The sequence below is a fragment of the Camelus bactrianus genome, chromosome 19 (genome assembly GCF_048773025.1).
Source record: "Camelus bactrianus isolate YW-2024 breed Bactrian camel chromosome 19, ASM4877302v1, whole genome shotgun sequence".
Taxonomy (NCBI): domain Eukaryota; kingdom Metazoa; phylum Chordata; class Mammalia; order Artiodactyla; family Camelidae; genus Camelus; species Camelus bactrianus.
In genome coordinates this window covers 20,321,358-20,340,567 of record NC_133557.1, presented here as the reverse complement: position 1 = coordinate 20,340,567, position 19,210 = coordinate 20,321,358, and the positions used below count along the sequence as shown (strand labels likewise).

Below are 19,210 nucleotides of genomic sequence, written 5' to 3'. Positions count from 1 at the left end.
GGCCTGTAGAGTTTCTGCTGAAAAACCCTTGTATGTTATTTGTTGCTTTTCTTTCACTGATTTTAATATTTTCTCCTTATGCTTAACTTTTGTCAATTTGATTACAATGTGCCTTGGTGTGTTCCTCTTTGGGTTGATCCTGTGTGGAGCTTTCTGTGCTTCCTGGACTTGGGTGACCGTTTCCTTTCCCAAGTTAGGGAAGTTTTCGGTTATTATCTCTTCAAATTTTTTCTCAGGTCCTTTTTCTCTCTCTTCTCTTTCTGGGACCCCTATAATGCGAATATTAGTGAACTTCATGTTGTTCCAGAGTTCTCTTAAACTATCCTCATTTCTTTTCATTCTTTTTTCTTTTTTCTGTTCTGCAGTAGTGATTTCCACTGATCTGTTCTCTAGCTCACTGATCTGCTCTTCTACCTCATTTAGTCTATTCTTAATTCCTTCTATTGTGTTATTCATTTCAGTGATTTTATTCTTCAACTCTGGGTATTCTTTATATTTTCCAACTCTTTGCTAAAAACTTCACTCCATGCATCTATACCCCTCTTGAGTTCTCTGAACATCTTCACCATCATTACTCTAAACCTTGTAGCTTATTTTATACATAATAAATGCATTGCAAGCCTCCTGTGTTTTGATGCTCTATTGTTAGGTGCATACACATTAAGGATTGTTATGCCTTCTTGGAGTATTGACTCCTTTATATGTAATGCCTTCCTTTATCCCTAATAGCTTTCCTTGATGTGAGATCTACTCTGTCTGAAATTAATATAGCTACTCCTGTTTTCTTTTTTTGAAATTGGAATATAATTGACAGATAACATTGTGTAAGCTTAAGGTATACAATGTGTTGATACTTATATATTGCAATATGATTACTACAATTAACATTAGCTAACACCTCCAAAACATCACATAATTGTCATTTCCTTTTTTGTAGTGAGAACATTTAAAATCTAGTCTCTTGCTTTCTTTTGATTAGTGTCAATGTGATAAATCTTTCTCCATGTATTTACTTTTAATCTTTATGTATCTTTATATTTAAAATGGTTTCTTGCAGACAACAGGTTGGGTCTTGCTTTCAGTCCACTCTGATAATCTCTGGCTTTTAACTAGTGCATATAGTCCATTTACATTTAAAGTGATTACTGATATATTGGATTAATATTTACTATATATATTTATTGTTTTCTACTTGTTTTCCTTGTTCTTTTTTCTTATTTTTTCTTTCACTTTTTTGTTTTAATCAAGTATATTATATAATTCCATTTTCTCTACTTTCCTCAACATATCAGTTGTACTTTTTTTAACCTTTTTTAAGTGATTGTCCTAAAGTTTGCAATGTACATTTACAATAATCCAAGTCCACTTTCAAATAACACTATAGTAATTCACAGGTAGTGTGAGTACTTTATCATAACAAAATAATCTTACATCCTCCCTCTTATCCCTGGTATCGTTGCTGTCATTGATTATACTTATTATATAATTACATGTTGAATACATGTATAAATTGAATGCATTGTTGCTATTATTATTTTGAACAAAGTGTTTTCTGTTAGCTCATTTGAGAGTAAGGAAAAGAAAAGTTTTTGTTTGACCTTAACTTAGTCCTTCTCAGATACTGTTCTTTGTATAAAACCAAGTTTCTGACTTATATAATTTTCCTTCTCTCTTGAGAACTTCTTTTGCCATTCTTGCAAGGCAGAGCAAATTCCTTCAATTTTTTCTTTATCTCAGAAAGTCTTTATTTCTTCTTCATTTTTGAAGGATAATTTCACAAGGCACAGAATTCTAACTTGGTGGGTTTCTTTTTCTTAACAGCTTCCTCCCAGGTGACAGAAAGGGAAAAAAAAAAGTCTCTTCATTCACTCTGTCCCTCAAGTCTCATGACTGACTTGGGATAGCCCCCCTGAGAACTGAGGGTGTGGACTTTCACTGTCTCTGCTGGTGTGGACTGGGAAGAGAACTCCCAGGAGTAATCTACAATATATTCATAAGCATCATCGTCTTTCTTGGCCCATTTTATTCTGGCCATAATTTTAGCCAAACTCTTGTCCCCCAACTTCCAAACCTATCTTCTTCTTCTCCGTCTTCTCCCAGATTCCCCATTCTTGCACTGGTTCTTTAACAAATTAAATAAACTCAGGCTTGGATGAAACATCCCTTCAAGAGACTCCATCCCGGAAATTCAGTCCATTTTTGGGGGGTATATGTGCCAGGTGCTTTCCAGTCCAGTCTTGTCCTCCTCAAAGCAGGTCATGGTGCTCAGACTGTATTCATTGAGGGAGGGGATGATAATCCATTTTCGTTCTTCCTTAAAGCCATTCTTTATATCCCATCCTTTTCCATAAATTCTCAAGTTTTTAATTTTGATGATAATCATAACAACTCATATTTCTTTCACAGTCAGTAGTATACAATGTATTTTTATGCTTATTAATTTATTTGCTCTTTCTCTTTGCTTAATCCTGTGGAAGAGGAAGAACAGAACTGCTCATGCCATTTTCTTAAAGATGACACAGAACTCAAAGAGACAAAGTTGGAAGTGATGGAGCCAAGCAGAGAAAAGAACCCTATTTCAGAAAAACAATGCAAAACTACAAATACAAAATTAGGTATATAAGTGAATATTTATTTGGAATGAGAAAAGAAATGACAACAAATCACAAATGTACAAAAGCTTACAAATGCATCAAACATCATGAATCTCAAAAAATAACATCATTATTACTATTTAAGACATCTTTACAATACCCTTTCCCCACATTTTGTGGCCGATTATTCTTTGATGGCTTTGTCTTATGAAAGTGACTTTTACACCTCTTTTCTAAAACTGAAAGAGAATTCAGGCGTTGCTCTAGCATGGTTGATCAAAATTTTAGTTATAGTTCTGGAGAGCTAATGCACAGCATAGTGATTATAGTCAACAATACTGTTATAATCTCCAAGTTGCTAAGAGACTAGATCTTAATCACTCTCACCACAAAAAAGGAATGATGACTATGTGACTTGATGGCAGTGTTAGCTAACACTATGGTGGTAATCATATTGCAATATTTAAATGTATCAAATCAACATGTTGTATAACTTAAATTTATACCATGTTATAGGTCAGTTATATCTCAATAAAAATTAAGTTATTGATTGTTTAGAAAAGATTCTTTCTGGGCTCATAAGATTGGTAATTCCGTATCTGTAGCTTTCTCCATAGTTTCTGTCTCAGGTGGTGCTACATGCCTGGGGCAAGACCTTGGAGAATTATATAGCGCTTTGGTCTGGACCTAATAGAACAAATAGCCACTGATCCAGCTCTACCAAACCTTCCCCACCCCCATTCTGCCTGTCCTTGGTTCATGGAATGTCCATGAAGCCTTCCTTGAAGGCTGGCCCCAAGCAGGTTGCAATGCAGCATCTGATTCATATTTCTCCCTGAGGTCAAATATGGGATCAGTTTGCTCTGTGAGTGCAACCAAGGGCAGAGTGTCAGTCAGGGTTGTCCAGATGTGAGCACAGTAGTACCTTAAAGCCACCATTAGGACATGCAGTATACCCCCGGGGTTGGGGTAATGCTGCCTGCCTCCATTGCTCCTTCCTCACCTCACTGGGAGGCACTGAGCCTTGAGAGGAGCAAGGGTGGGGCCTGATGCTTAAGCTTCATTAGTTTCATGGTAAATTAGCCTTTACAGCCAAGTTCAAAATCTATTTGCCAACCAGATCTTGTTGGGGAGAGTGGTCTCAAATTTATTGCTTCTCAATACCTTCCTAAAAATGGACTATGAAAAACAATATTGTGGAAACCTATGGGGAAAAGGGGGATTAGTAACCAATTTTTTCTTCTGGATTCTTTAAACACATTCATGGATTATACCATGTAGGGTGTCCCAAGAACTATTGAATTGTGTATTGTCAGCCTGTGTCACTGGATTGTGTGTTGTCAGCCTATGCTTAATAACCTTTAAAGAAGTAGCCACAGGAAATTCTTTCTGGAATCTAAGGGAAGCTGTCTTGGAGAGTGGGGTTCACCTTACCACGCAGCGCTTCCTCTTGGAGGACATGTAGAAGAGCTTGTCTCTTTCACCATTTATTACTATAAACATTTCTACTTTTCTTGAGTGTCTTCTTAAGTGAACTCACGCTTACTCTTCACTTTGTAACAGGTGGTTCTCCCCTTATTGTGCAGTTGTTGTAAAAGCTTAGAGCCAATTTTATGACATCTCATAGCAAGTGTAACTTGCATTCACTATGCTAGTCTCCTTCATGGTTCTACCCTACTCCATTATCCTTATATCTCTTTAGTTCTATCTTTTTTATATAGGCTAAATGTATTTTTAAAAAATATGATGTGTTATGAATCTTGGTAAGCTGTCATAAATCCTTCTGAAACAAGATTGAATATCAGTGAGTAAATGAATAAACCCAGAAACTGACTTGAACCCGGGTCTTCATATTGAATTAAATGGTTCTTTTTCCAGGACACCATGCTGCTTTGGAGGTGGAAACGGTGAGAAGGGGCTTTGGGAACACAAGGTCTTTGGTTCATTAGCTTCATGGCTGGGTACCTGGAACATCTTGTCTTGCCCCAGTGGCAGAAAGGTAGTGAGGTGGGGGAAGATGAGAACTAAATGCCAGTGGAGCCACCAAGGATTTAGATCTCAACTTAAAAGAATAGTCTCATCAGAGAAGATATCTCCCTCCTTCTCCCAATATTATCAAGCAGGAGGTTCCTCTGAACCCTTCTTTGTGCTTTACTTGCTGCTCCAGATGACTAGGAAAGATGGTAAGAGCAGTAGTGAGACACCAGGAGGGGCTATCTTCCTGCCTTGGTCTTTACCCTGAAAGAGAATTAGAATACTACAAGGCTAGACTCCAGGTGAGGGTTTCCTAATGCCCTAGGAGGTTTACTCTTCCTGAAGTCAAAACCCACCATTGGTGTTCCCAGTTCAGGAGGGAGCACCTAAATGATGAGAAAAGATTGTGGGACCTATCTCTGACTCTACCGAGTGCACAGTTTTCTGCAAAATGGTCCAGGGGAGTAAGTAGGTACTTTGTGTTTGTTTAGAGCTTAATAAACTGACACTAGTCGATGGCAAGAACAGACACGCCAATGGCACAGACAAATCCACCTGAGTCAGGAAGCGTGTGCCTGGAAGAGGACCACTGTGAAGCAAACGCTGTCAGAACTTCATGGAATCCCATCTGCTGCCCTGCCCACTGCTCCTGATACATCATCTCTCTTTCAGCATAAGAGTTCCCTGATGAAGTCTTGAAAGCTGGGCTATGGGCAAAATGGTCAGGTGACATTTTAAAACAGGATTGTGTTGTGAGTACATGCCAGAGATGGAGGAGCTCTGCCTGTTAGAGTACAGACACTGTGTGATAATAGCAAGGGGAGTGAACTACACGCTTCTGTGTTAAATGCTGTGCCAGGCCCATCAAGCTTATTAGAACAAAACAAGACCCAAGATGTACTTTTTTTTGGTAAATTAAAGTGTAATTGATTTACAATGTTAGTTTCAGGTGTACAGTAAAGTGACTCAGTTATACACATATATGTACATGTATATGTGTGTGTGTGTATATATATATATATATATATGTATTCTTTTTCAGATTCTTTTCCATTATAGGTTATTACAAGATATTAAATTTAGTTCCCTGTAAAGGTAAAATTGTCACTATATGCAGATGACATGATACTCTATATAGAAAATTCTAAAGACTCCACACAAAACCCACTAGAACTCACAAATGAATTCAGCAAAGTGGTGAGATACAAGATTGCTGTACAGGACTGTGCGTGCTGCATCCCATAGATTTTTGTATGGTTGTGTTTTCATTGGCATTTGTCTCACGGCATTTTTCAATTTCCTTTGATTTCATCATCAACCCATTGGTTTGCTTGTTTGTTTTTTATGCTGGCAATATCTTTTACCCATTGGCTTTCTTAGTAGCATACTGTTTAGCCTCCATATAATCAAGATGCTGTAGTTTGAGTCTACCAATGCTCCTTTTTTTTTCTAAGTGGCCTTGAATCCATCCTTTCCCCTGGCTTTTAATTACTGTAACTGTAAAATGCAGGGATTAGACTAGATGATTGCACAGAATCCTTCTGATTCTAAAACTGGGGGGAGAAGGAGTGTGAATTGTGTCTGTGTCCAACTACAAGTTTGAGAGTGAAAAAGAAAATAAATCTGGTATGGTGGGTAATAAAGGCAAAAAAAAAAAAAAAAAAAAAAAACCAAAAAAACAGTACCAAGTGGGTTTAGAAAAGTATCTTAGCTGTTTGGCATTGTTATGCTGGAGATTAAGGCCCAGATACAGATGAGACTGACCATGAAAATCTTGATGCCAGTTTGTTGGCTGCATCAGGAGAGATGGGGATACAGATTTGGTATTAGGTGGAATCATGAATTCTTTATAGTCAAGGGATCTGAGGCCAGCTTCTGGCTGTTGTGGGCCTGGTCTCCTTCTCAGACCCTGGTACATGTATCTCCTTTTCCTTGGCAAATCCCGGGCCCTTGGAGTTGGCTGATAATGTGTACAATATCTGACCCAAAATTAGCATTTAATATCTTAGTTGTTGGGATTTTGCTTATTTTATTATGGGTTCTTTTATGAGTCTTTTAGAGAAAGGGACCCTTTGGGTTCCAGCTTATTCCCCACCAAAATAATACTTCCCGGCTTTCTTCCTGTAGTACAATGTGCTGAACCCAGGGAGACTGGGCATTGCTCTGAACAGCTATCCAGATGCTACTTCGAACTTGATATCCTCAACTGCTGGAACTTCACAAAGGAGGATGCGGTGGTTATAACTACAGCTTTTTCACCAAAGAGGTATGTGAGGACACCTGCACATTTCCTAAGTAGGAATCTCATGATATACAGGAATTCAGAGGCTGAGAATCACCTAATGTCCCACCTCTGGGCTGTTAGGTTATAAGAGCTGTGAATAAATAAGCCAAAAGATATGGGTTTGATAGGGGGAGGGACTTAACATGAGTGACGGCCCTTTGATTTCTAAGTGAACAGGGACATCTAGTGCCAATTGTTTGTAAAATTTTGGCAAACTCATGATTATAATTCCATGTCTCTCTTCATATCTGTTCCTGTTAAGGCTGCTTGAGTTGTGTTGCTGTCCTTGTAACTTCTGAGATTTCCAAGTGCAGGAGTTCATCCTCAGATCCTTAATTCACTGTTTACCCCACAACTCATCCCTTGTGCCACCATATTATATGACTACGGTGAATGAGGGAATTCCAAGCAGACATCCACGAACCCAGGGAGATTTCAGCATTTGAGCTTCAGAAAGAAGCTCCTTGATTTTCTGTGGACAGGTCTAATTTTCAGGAATATTCTTAGCTCACAACTGCACCCATATTGTATACACCCTATGTATTTCTCCCTTAGGACTGTGTCCCTGGGCTTCTGACCTTCTTCCGTCAAATATCATCTGGAAACTTTCCAGGCTGGGTCACTAGAAGCAGAGCACACAAGGCTAATTGGGAAGGAATCTAAGTTCATCAACTCCATACAGAGTTTCCTCCCCATCTCACTGTGACTTCTTTCCGCCCCCTTGCAGATGCAAGATATTTTATTTATTAATTTTATCTATGAGCCTAATACTGCTTACTGACTTCAGGTTAAACAGCTCTCTCCAGCACTGCTCCAAAGATTCTCTGGATTTGTCGAATGAAGTTTCAGCCATCAGCTCCTTCCTTGGACATCCGCCTTCCAGGACCAGGTTCCCTGATTGGTTACTGCATTAACGTTTTCTTAAGCAACTCAGCCATACAAATACACTACTTTACTCATCTATCTTGAATCAATACATGTTTTTCAAAATCTTCAAGTTATTTCACAGTTTTATTATATAACATTCCTGTACAGTATTCAACCTCCCATCTAAGACCTTTAACTGAGGTAGTTCTTTGTACACAGGCAGTTATTCACTTAGCTCTGGCTGCACTGAAGTAGGAAGTTTGTTCGCATAAGGATGTACTGATGGGATGTGAAAGAACTTAGTGAATGTTCCCATCAGGAGAGTCCCAGATTCCAGCCAGGGCTAAGACTCCGACCCCTCTTTTTGGTTTCACCACCTTCCCTTTACTCTTAGTTTTGCTCTTTTCAATTATAATTTCTTTCATATTCCACCACTACTCACCATCTCTATAGAGAATACCTTGTCAGCTTTCTTCTTTCTCATTATTTCAATGGTGGTTATAAGAAGTACAACATTCTTCCTTGTCCTCCTGCTTCAATCTTTCTCGCTCCCCTCCATCCTACCCATTGCTTCTGGTATAATGTTCATAAACACTGTTTCGACTATCATAATTTTCTAGCATGTTCAGAGTCATTCAAAAGGGACATTTCGCAGTTTTGAAAAGCAAAATGTGAGGACGTTAGATGCATTATTCTTCTGTAGTATTTAAGTTACTCTATTTTTAAACCTGATCACATTGATATTATTATACATCTGCTTTCTTACAATGACCACCAGGTGGACAGACTGTACTTCCTCTGTACTTCCTGTCTTCTTGACTTTGGACTTGGTCCTGTTACTTGCTTTGGTCAAGTCTGAAATGGTCTTGCAGGGTTGGATTTCCTCTTTTCTGACTTCTGCATTTTGCCACGAGAAGAGTGTTTCTTGAGAAACCAGTGGTTGAAGAAGAATGAGAGACACATGGATCAAAGTGAACCCTACCCTCAGTCTGCTTCTAAGCTCAGCCAAATCCAGTTTAAATTAGTTGGATCTCTGCTTTTCTGCTGATGTGTGAGAGAGAAATAAATGTTTATTTTTGCCTGCCATTGCGATTTTATTGGTGAGGGATTGTTACCCACGCTGACAAAAATGCTGACTAAAACACTCATAAAAAAACTATGATTTAAACATTACATACACCCATATATAATAGGAGGTAGAAAAGAACTAAAGTAAATACACCCCTACATCACATGAATGACAATTATATACCTCCATGACACAGGAAGGAGGAGAATGTTATGGTCCTCTTTTTTGACCAGAAAGTTGTGACTGATATTTATGGTTTTTCTCCTCACGCTATTCATCCACATTCCTTTTGCATCCAGCCGGCAATGGATCAGCTGTTGTTGTTGTTCTAAACCTAGTAGAATGTTTCAAATTCTCATCTCTGAGGCGTGTGAGCTCTTCATGGTCCTGTCTTTATTGGTTGCTCTAATCTATTACACTAGACTAGAAGGTTCCTATGTTCTAGGTCTGATTCCTGTTTTCATTGTTTGTAGCAGTCCAATTTCTCCTTTGTTTGTTTCTGTTTCTTTTTGAGGGGGTGAGGGAGTTAATTGAGCTTGTTTGTTTGTTTGTTTGTTTGTTTATTTATTTATTTATTTATTTAATGGAGGTGCTGGGGAATTGAACCCAGGACCTCCTGCATGCTAAGCATGCACTCTACCATTAGAGCTATACCCTCTCCTCCACCATTTCTCCTTTGTAATGGCAATTTATCACTACAGCCAGCAGGGAAACCCCTCTTGATTTGTTCAGTGAAATGAGGAGTATGAAACGGCCATTTGGCCGTCTTACCCCATAATCCAGGGATAGTTTTTGTGATACTTCCTGGAGGAAGTACATCCTGGGATACTAAAAAACAAAACAAAACAAAACCGCAAAACAAACAAACAAAAAAACCCATACTGATAGATCACAATTGCTATTGCTGGGGACGTTCTTGGGGCTTTGAAAGAAAGACCTGTGTTAAAACAGAAGGGGAACTGGGCGTCTTGGGTTGATGAGTTTTTGGAAGCCATTCAGTCTGTCCTTCCTCAAGGCATGTTCATATCCAATCCCCATCAGTCAAAGGGACATTTTTCATTTCCAGACTGTAGCCTTCCCTGTATGGCCACCCATGTTGTTGTAAATAGCAAGATTTCATTTTTTATGGTTGAGTAATATTCCATTAGATAGATAGATAAAGAAGATGTGGTACACATATACATGTACGTATACATATGTATAGATATGTATAGATAAAGAAGATGTGGTTTTGCATTTCCCTGAAGATTAGTGATGTTGAGCATCTTTTCATATGCCTCTTGGGCATTTGCATTTCCTCTTTGGAAAAATGTCTATTCAGGTCTTCTGCCCTTTTAAGAACTGGCTTTTTAAAAAAATGTTGAACTGTATGAGTCTTTGTATATTTTGAATATTAACCCCTTATTGGATATTTTGTTTGCAAATATCTCCTCCCATTCAGTAGATTGTCTTTTTGTTTTGTTGATAGTTTCCTTTGCTGTGCAAAAGCTTTACTTTGCTGTAGTCCCATTTGTTTATTTTTGCTTTTGTTTCCCTTGTTTGAGAAGACCTATTCGAAAAGATATTGCTAAGGCTGACATCAAAGAGAGTACTGCTTGTGTTTTCTTATAGGAGTTTTATGGTTTCAGGTCTTACATTGAAGTCTTTAATCAATTTTGAGTTTATTTTTTTATATGATATGAGAAAGTCCAGTTTGATTCTTTTGCATGTAGCTGTCCAGTTTTCCCAACATCATGTATTAAAGAGGCTCTCTTTTCCCCAGTGTATATTCTTGCCTCCTTTATCATAGATTAAGTGACCAACTAAGTGTGAGTTTATTTCTGGGCTCTCTATTCTGCTCCGTTGATCTGTGTGTCTGTTTCTGCACCTGTACCATACGATTTTGAATAACTATAGCTTTGTAGTATTGTATAAGTCAGGGAGTGTGATACCTCCAGCTTTGAACTTCTTTTTCAAGATTGTTCTGGCTATTTGAAGTCATTTGTGTTTCTGTACAGATTTTAGAATTATTTGTTCTAGTTCTGTGAAAACGCCATTGGTATTTTGATAGGGATTGCATTGAATCTGTAGATTGCCTTGGGTAGTATGGACATTTTAACAATATTAATTCTTCCAAGCCATGAGCACATCCATTTGTTTATGTCATCTTCAGTTTCTTTCATTGAAGTCTTATGGTTTTCTGACTGTATGTCTTTTACCTTTTTAATTAGATTTATTCCCAGGTATTTTATTCTTTTTGATGCAATTGTAAATGGGATTGTTATATTAATTTCTCTTTCTGATAGCTATTGTTACTGTATAGAAATGAAACAGATTTCTTTTTATTTTATTTTATTAATTTTTTATTTTTTAAATTAAAAAAATTTTTTATGCAACAGATTTCTGTACATCAATTTTGTATCCTGCAGCTTTACCTAGTACATGGCTGCTTTTTATGAAGTTTTTTTTGGTGGCATCTTTAGGATTTTCTATGTATAGTATTATGTCATCTGCAAACAGTGACAGTTTTACTTCTTCCTTTCCAATTTGGAGCCCTTTTATTTCTTTTCCATGTCTGATTGCTGTGGCCAGGACTTCCAATGTTGTATTGAATAGAAGTGGGGGGAGTGGACATACTTGTCTTTTTCCTAGTCATAGAAGAAATGCTTCCAGCTTTCCACCATTGAGTATGTTATCTGTGGGCTTATATATAGTCTTGATTATGTTGTGGTATGTTCCCTGTATACCGACTTTGTTGAGAATTTTTTTTTAATCATAAATGGATGTTGAATTTTGTCAAAGGCTTTTCTTGCATCTATTGAGACAACCATTTTCATCATTCCATCTGTTAATGTGGTGTATCACATTGATTGATGTGGATATTGAACCATCCTGGCATCCTTGGGATAAATCCCACCAGATTATGGTCTACAATTGTTTTAATGTATTGTTAAATTCAGTTTGCTAATATTTTATTAAGGATTTTTGCATCTATGTTCATCAGTGATATTGGCCTGTAGTTTTCTTTGTCTTTGTCAAGTTTTGGTATCAGGGTGAGGCTGGCTTCATGGAATGAGTTTGGAACATTGATGATTATCTTTAGCTATGAAATCTCAGCTAAGATCTATGAGATGATGGAAAAATTCCCATCCGTAGCCTATCATAAATACATTTGTTTCACACCAGGGATCTACTATGATTTTCCTAAGTAGTCTCCTACTGTTGAATATTAAAGTTGATTCAAATATTTTATATTCATAAGTAATATTGATGAACATCTTTGCCCACATCATTATTTCATCAGTGTATCTTTTAGTTATGATCTTCACTTGATGTGACTCCTGTGGGTCCTCCAGTCCAACACTCACCTAATCCTTCAAATATATGGGTCCATTCCTGTATCATCTCCAATTCCTGCAGTTGAAAAAACCCATATCGTAGGTGCCTATGAAACAAGAGATCTCCAATTCCCCGGGTCCCTTCACTGCCTGTTGCTGTCTCAGGCTCTGTTCATATCACACTCGTATTATACCCTGAGTAAAAAATTCAGATACATGCTTCAACAATTAGTACATATCTTGAAATTTTATTCCTTTACAAATAATTGGAATTAAATAAATTTATCTTGAGAAAAGTCCAGTTGGAGAGGATGGAGGATGTGATTGGAGGAAAGTGGAATCACAGGACTAGGTGACCACAAATTTCCAACTTGGGAACATTCACGTGCGACTTGCAGAGGGAAGCAACGTCTTCCGTAGTCTGTGGCTGTTTAGTTGAGGAATCAAAATCATTGTTAAATTAGCTGATCATTCATCATTTGATTTAATCACATGATGTTTCAGGGATGGAGTGCTTTCTGCAACTATGCCTAGTTCCATCTTAGAAGACATTTCAAAGATCAGAGACAGGATGCTTGTCTTCTTTGGGAGCTAATTTAAATGGAACCTAGAGAAAAAATTTTAAAACATAGAGTTTAAGCTGGTATGTACACCTTGTTTATTTTATAAAACAAGAATTTTGGATAAAAGAAGGATTGGGAAGACACGAATAATAATAGTAACATTTTCCTTAGACTCTCTGCCAGGCACTTTGGTATGTATTTTATCTCTCCCATTTCATTTTGTCTCATGACACAACTGGGGGTAGATGTTATTCAGCTCCATTTACAGATGAAGAGGCTGGGGCCCTGAGGACTTGGGGATACCCAGCATCCCCAGGTCAGCAAGGGCAGAGCTAGACTGAGTCCCAGAGTAGCCAGGACCCTTAGCACGTATTCTATCCTAATCCCCCTTGTGAATAGGATATTCCCAAGCTGTTTTTTTGTTTGTTTTTGAGCCTAAGTTTTCAAAATCAAATAGTCTTGAAGACTATAAGTTAGTCTTCAAGAAACATAATTTGTAAAACCCCTGAGTCCAGCAGACCAACTTGAAGCAGGCAGCTGATACCTGATGGGTTCTGGCCTAGCCAGTGAAGATTTTCTTTGTGAGAACAATTCATCAAATGTTAGGAGTAGTCTCCTCGCCAGCCTCCTTCTCATCCCCTTTGAAAAGTCAGAATTTTGTCCTCACTATGTGCAAAGCATAATGTTAGGTTCTAGGGTGCTGTGGTAAAGGGGTCAGACCCCGTTCCTGCTTTTGTGGGACTCATGTTCTACACACAGAAGATGCTAAGTCAAACAATTACAGTATAGTGCTATAAGGTTTAAAGTAGAGCCAAGAGAAGGTTCTGTGAAGAGACAGAGACAGCGAACCGGTCTGTCTGCTGTGGAACGGTGAAGCTTCCACGGAAATTTGTGTTTAACATGTGACTTGAAGCGTGAGTGGAAGCTCATAGACAAAAGGGGGAGAAAGACCCTCAGGGCAGAGAGAAGAGCTCCAGTCAGAGGAGAAAGCCCAGGTTCAGCGAGGCGGGTCTCTAAGTGTGAAAGGGAATGAGGAGTTCCAAAGCCTGAGTTGAACACAGGAGGAAGAGCATCAGTGGAAAAATTCAGGGGAAAGAGGGAATGTGAGAATGTGCTCCACAGAAGGCGGCGAGCCTTTGGGACTCGGGCATCCTGAACCTTGGGTTTATATGCTAACCCCGCCGATGACCAGTTGGCTAACGCTGGGCATCTTCCTTTAACTCTTTGCTTCTCAGTTTCCTTTGTCTGTAGACTGGGTATTGTGGTTGCTGGGAGAGCCCAATGAGATGAGGCACATCCCGGCTAAAACAGCTCACGTCGACAAAGTCAGACGCCCTTGACGACGCCCATCAGAGCCCAGGGTTCCTGGAAGGCTGTGGTAGCATCTGCCTGGACACCTCCATGCTCGGCTGCCACAAGAAGTTGGATGCTGCACTTTCTGGCAATAAGATCAGCATTTTTTTCCCAGGCCCTCACTGGCTCTGCCACCTCCTAGCTCGTCGGACCTTCCCAGCCAACACCGGGGTCTCCAGAGCAGTAATGGCCAGTTGAGGGGAACCATCTGCAGAGGACAGCCTGCAGGATCAGGGCGAGCAAACACTGTGACACGTGGACCTAACAGCTATTACAGTCAAAGCTGCACGGGCCCAGGATCTAGGTAGCAATGCTGATGCATTGATTGATGGCCAGCATGTGACCTGGGCAGTTAGTTAGTTATTCTCAGGTGCAGAGGAAGTTAGCATGGCTGACTCATCAGGACCCAAGCAAGGGTGCAAGTGGTACCCAGGCACTTAAACACCTCCACTAGCTTCTGCTTGCTACCATTTATTGAATTCTTTTGTACAGGGTTTCTAAACTGAAATACCAGGGTTCTAATTCGGACACTCTGGTGACTTCACAAATTGAACTGTTGAAACAAATCCTACCAAGATATGAATAGCAGCTTTGCTTTGGTGATGGAGTTACAGAAGGCTGCATTTTGCCCACCTTTCTTGTAACATTGGTAACATAATAAAGATAACCCCTCCCCCCTTTTTTTAAGAGGAAAAATCTGGAACCCGGAAAGAGCAAGTTCCTGGCAACTTCTAGCCTTTTGCAGAGTCTTTGCAATGACCGAGTTCTTCCATTCCACATGGCCTCATGTAATCCTCACAAAATGCAAAGTATAGATGTCCTCTTCATCTTTCCCATGAGGAAGCTGACAGTCTCAGAGACGCAGAGTGAGCTGACCAAGGTCACACAGTGTGAAGGGCTCAGCTCGACTCTCTGCCCAGGGCGCTGTCCACCGGGAGGCTGGCAGACCCTGTTCCCTGGCAAAGGCTCAGATCTAAGTGTTCTATGCTCCCCCTGGGCCATGACTCTTCCTCCTTAGGTTGCTCTGTGTTGCAGAACTCACCCTGGACCACATTCCCCCCCCCCCCCCCCAGGGAGCGAGGACATAGCCCCAGGAGGGAAGCCACGGTGCAATCAATGACGGAAGGCTCTTTGGGCCTTGTGGGAATAATTGTGTCCTTAGAGAGGCTGGAGAAGGAAAACTGCGGAAACCTCACCTGGGACTGTAACCCTAAGAGTTACAAAATGCTCCGGAAAACATGCTTCAGTTGCCAGCCATGATGTTTTTCAAGACCTTGTTTTTGGGTCTGTAGAAGAGAAATATTTTCAAATATTATGTGGTGAAGTTTTGTTCTTAGAGATATAATTGTTAAACAAATTTTCCATTATTTCCATCATTAAAACTAGACCATGAAGCTGAGTCCTCACGCCACAGGGAAAGTAGGACCTCAAAGAACCCAGGGACAAGAACAAATCAGACTTCTGCTGGGCCTTCCAATGTGGATCCTTGAAAGATGCGGAGTTGAATTGCAAGGGCCAGTCTAAGAGAGAAGTGGTTACCTAATTGCTAACATTTACTGAGTAGTTACCATGTGGCAAGCAGTGTTTTTAGTGATTGCATGGGTTATCTAATTTAAGCTCATTCATGTTCCAGCCTGAAAGACGAGGAAGCTGATGCCCAGAGAGAGGCTGATTAACTTGTCGCTCAGCTAAGAAGCGGTAGAGTCAGGATTTGAGTCCAGTATCTGGTTCTGGGCCCCTACTTCATCACTCAGTTCCTTGTCTCATACGTTGGCTGCCAGAGAAGGGAACATAGCAGAGAACGAGACAGCTTAGAAGCTCACTGGTTGAGCCTCCTGCCTTGTGGGTCTTTTGAGACCCCATTTGGGCCTTACTAACAATCTTCCAAGGCTGGAAAAGAGTCCTCATTTTATTCATGAGAAAATAAAAGACAAAAAAGGGGAATTGTCTTACTAAAGGTCATAGAAAGACATTGTTACAAGATAGGATTGGAAACCAGACATTTCATCAGCATTGGAACGCCCTTTCTCTGCTCTGAGAGTTCTCCCCATTCAGCAGAGTGGGGACCAGTTGGGCAAGTCACCAAAGCATCTCTTGGGCTGGAGGATCTCCAGGGCCCAGGAATACTGGGGCACAAAGGACGGTGTTTGGTGAAAGAGGGCCAAAAACAGAGAACAAATTTGCTTTGGGATTCTGGTGATGCAGCTTCAAATAGAGTGTCCCAGACCCTGGATCAAGGTGGATTCTGGAACAGGGCAGGGTCTGTGGATGGAATAGCTTATCAGTGTATTCAGAGAGGCACATTCAGAGATTGAGAGATGTGGTGATAAAGAGAATGATTAGGTAGTTTGGGAGTGGAGGAAGGAGGCTCTTTTAATCAGAACATTTATAGAAATTGTACTTTGTAAAGAGAAGGATGTTAGAGAGAAAAAGAGATCCATTGTAGTGGCTGGTAAGAGACTCTTCTGTTGAGCTCCCACTAGCAGCCCTAAGGTCAGGGACTGGGCATGAGGGGCCCCTTACCTTTTGCGGCTTGTATTTTTGTTCAGTGTACAGACTATCCCACAGAAGGCAGAACAGCACTGAAACCCGCGATGGCAATCTTCCTGCAGTGTGCAGAAATGAGTACAGTTTTCAGGGTCCGATCTGCAGGGTGGAGGTTCCAGGATATATCCTGAAACACAGAACAGGAAAAAGAAGGGCTTAAACCACAGGCTGGAGTGACATTCAAAACTCCCAAAGCCCAAGGAACTGCCAGCAACCCAGCGACTCAGATCCCCCTTGTGTAGTCCCCAGGAGGTGGAAAAAGATTTGGTCCTTAGCTCTTGCTTTCCTCTGAGTTCTCTGCAGGGAAAACCAGGGCTTGGATATTTGATCAGTTTGGCAGAACCCTGTGCCCACTGGTCATTCATCAGCCTTGCAGATCAAATACCAAGTCCCCACAGACCCTGCTTGGGTCCAGTTCAAGGGAATGAACAGGGTGTGAGCAATAGAGGGGTGTGGATGTCTGTTTGCACTGACTCACATGTAGTCTCAGGCAAGACAGCCTCTCACTAACAATACGGTTTATCCCAGGGTTTGACCTAACATGTTAATTATGTATAGGAAGAATGAGTGAAAGGGATGATTTTTCACTTTGATCTACACGTGAAGCTAACATTGTAAATTGACTACACTTCCATTGAAAAAAAAAGAATTAAAAAAAAAAAGAAAGGAATGATTTGGGGAAAGGATGAAGACTGCACGCTGCATTAAAGTTACTGGCATCAGAATGCTAGAACCCACATCACAAATGAGTTCTGGGGGTAACAGCAAATAGCACTGGAGGCGGGGTGAGAGAAGCCAAGCTGTTGACAGTTTGGCAGAGGTCAGTCCTCAGCACTCACCCAGGGCCGCCCAGTCACCCCATGGCTCACTGGGTCAGTGCAAGATGTTGGAGAGCTTGGGGCTCAATGGAACAGTGTAGTGAAGGAATCCATGAGCCAGGAATCTCAAAGAGGTTGACCTTCTCAAGTTTTGCCTCTTCTTCTGGGTATCTGGTCCCAGTCTCACTATGGTACTTACAAGTCTTTCATAAAACCTCTTGTGTCTCTCTTCAATTTTCAGTCCTTGGTTCTCCAATGAAGTCTACCCTGGATACCCCTGTTCTCTGGCAGCTTGTTTAGCCTTCCTCAGTCTTACAAACTTGCATGCCCTCTCTGAGATCCCTAAAATGAGACCTTGCCTCCCTCCACACATGAGATACCAGGCATAGCCCTCTCCTGAGCTGCCAATATTCTGAAGATGCTCTCTCCCCAGAAGATTGCAGATGTGATAAATAATAGCTCATTTTCCACTTGGTTTTGGTTGTCAACGTAACTGTGGCCAGAGCTCTGGCTGGGGTGGGGGGTGGCTGGGCAATGGTGGCTGATGAGACGGACTCTGCACCATCCTGTTGATGCTCGTGACTGATAATTGTGCCGATACCTCTGAATTTTTAACACGTGAAATGAAATGCAAAACTTGGTTTCCTTGCCTCCCCAGATGTCCTCCAAGGCTGAGATTATGTAGGTTCCAGCTTGAGTTCTACCAATTTAATTTTCCTCTCTGTTTTAATGCATGAAAAGTTGACCCAAGCATCTGTGAAGGAGCCAAGGGTAGCAGGTGTAAGCTGGATGATGAAGCTGATAACATTTACAGTAGTTAATACTTACTGAGCTTTTACCGTGGTCCAGGAAGAACGCTCTGTCTGCAAGCATTATCTGAGTTTCTCCTCCCAACTACCCCACTGTTGTTATATCCATCACAAAGATAAAAGCCAAGGTCCAGACACTTTGCCCAAGATCACTCAGTAAGCGACTGAGCAGGGATTCAAACCTAGATCTTGTTGACAATAAAACTTGGACTCTTGAACAAGATGCTGTATTTTTTTTTTTCCATGAGATGCACCCAGGCTGTCAGCTCTCAGATTTTCTCATCTCTACAGATGCTTCATCCCTCCCCTGGTCCCAGACCCAGCACCTACTCATAAAATGTTGCTTGGGACTCCCGGACACCAGCTGTGGTGCTGAGCGAGTCAACAGCAGGAGCTGGAGAAGCAGCGCGGGCTTCATGCTGCTTGTGGGACAGGTGGGTAGGTCCTGGTTGAAGCTGTGACTAGGCACAGCTTAGAGGAGGAGGCAAAGTGAAGGCCTTTCACTGTGTACTCTGATCAGGATGGGTTGGCAGAACCCCAAGCACCTCCCAACGATGCCCACTCCAGGCCCAGGCAGTGTTTTCAAATCCACACCCCTATCATCTCCCTAATCTTGACCTTGTTAATGTCTCTCATCTTTCTAGGTCTTGTTAATACCCTTTTACGAAATTTTAATAATTGTTTCCATGTAGAGTTCTGGCATGTCTTTGCTATATTTATTCCTAGAGGTTTGAATTTTTAAAATAAAATTGTAAATAGTAGCGTAACTTTTTAATTATTTCTTTTTGTTGGTTGCTCATGTAGATAGATAAATTTTGTGCATTGATCTGTAGCTAGTTACCTTACCAGACGCTCCCAATGTTTATCATAATTTCTTGGTGTGTCCTTTTCAGTGTTCTTTGTAGTCAGTCATCATCTGCAAATAAGGACACTTGTATTTTTCCTCTTTGAACTTGATGCCACTTATAATGCCACGTGGTGCAGCCCAGGACCTCCAAACATGGTTGTGCAGGCG

The 19,210-nt window shown here is 40.6% G+C and overlaps 2 protein-coding genes across 2 annotated transcripts in view; one reads left to right on the top strand and one right to left on the bottom strand.

Moving 5' to 3' along the window:
* The window catches only part of WFDC10B (WAP four-disulfide core domain 10B), a 50,782-nt gene that overhangs the window by 26,051 nt on the left and 5,521 nt on the right, over positions 1-19,210 (top strand). The window contains exon 2 of the mRNA XM_010958778.3: positions 6,696-6,834. The gene's annotated coding sequence lies outside the window, so the exon portion shown is untranslated. The remainder of the gene's footprint in view (positions 1-6,695; positions 6,835-19,210) is intronic.
* WFDC13 (WAP four-disulfide core domain 13) lies at positions 15,219-18,647 on the bottom strand. The gene is made up of 3 exons (XM_045519334.2): positions 18,526-18,647; positions 16,545-16,695; positions 15,219-15,307 (listed from the first exon to the last, which is right to left on the bottom strand). The coding sequence occupies exons 1-3, from the start codon at positions 18,611-18,613 to the stop codon at positions 15,265-15,267; spliced, it is 282 nt and encodes a 93-aa protein (XP_045375290.1). The 5' UTR covers positions 18,614-18,647; the 3' UTR covers positions 15,219-15,264.

Bases quoted from the DNA above. Each gene is read 5' to 3' on its own strand.
- WFDC13 (XM_045519334.2), bottom strand. From the start codon at position 18,613: ATGAAGCCCGCGCTGCTTCTCCAGCTCCTGCTGTTGACTCGCTCAGCA. The intron at 16,696-18,525 runs GTAGGTGCTGGG...TCTGTGTTTCAG, and splicing joins TCCCAAGCAACATTTTATGA to GATATATCCTGGAACCTCCA. The intron at 15,308-16,544 runs GTAAGGGGCCCC...TCTCTTCTACAG, and splicing joins AAAAATACAAGCCGCAAAAG to ACCCAAAAACAAGGTCTTGA.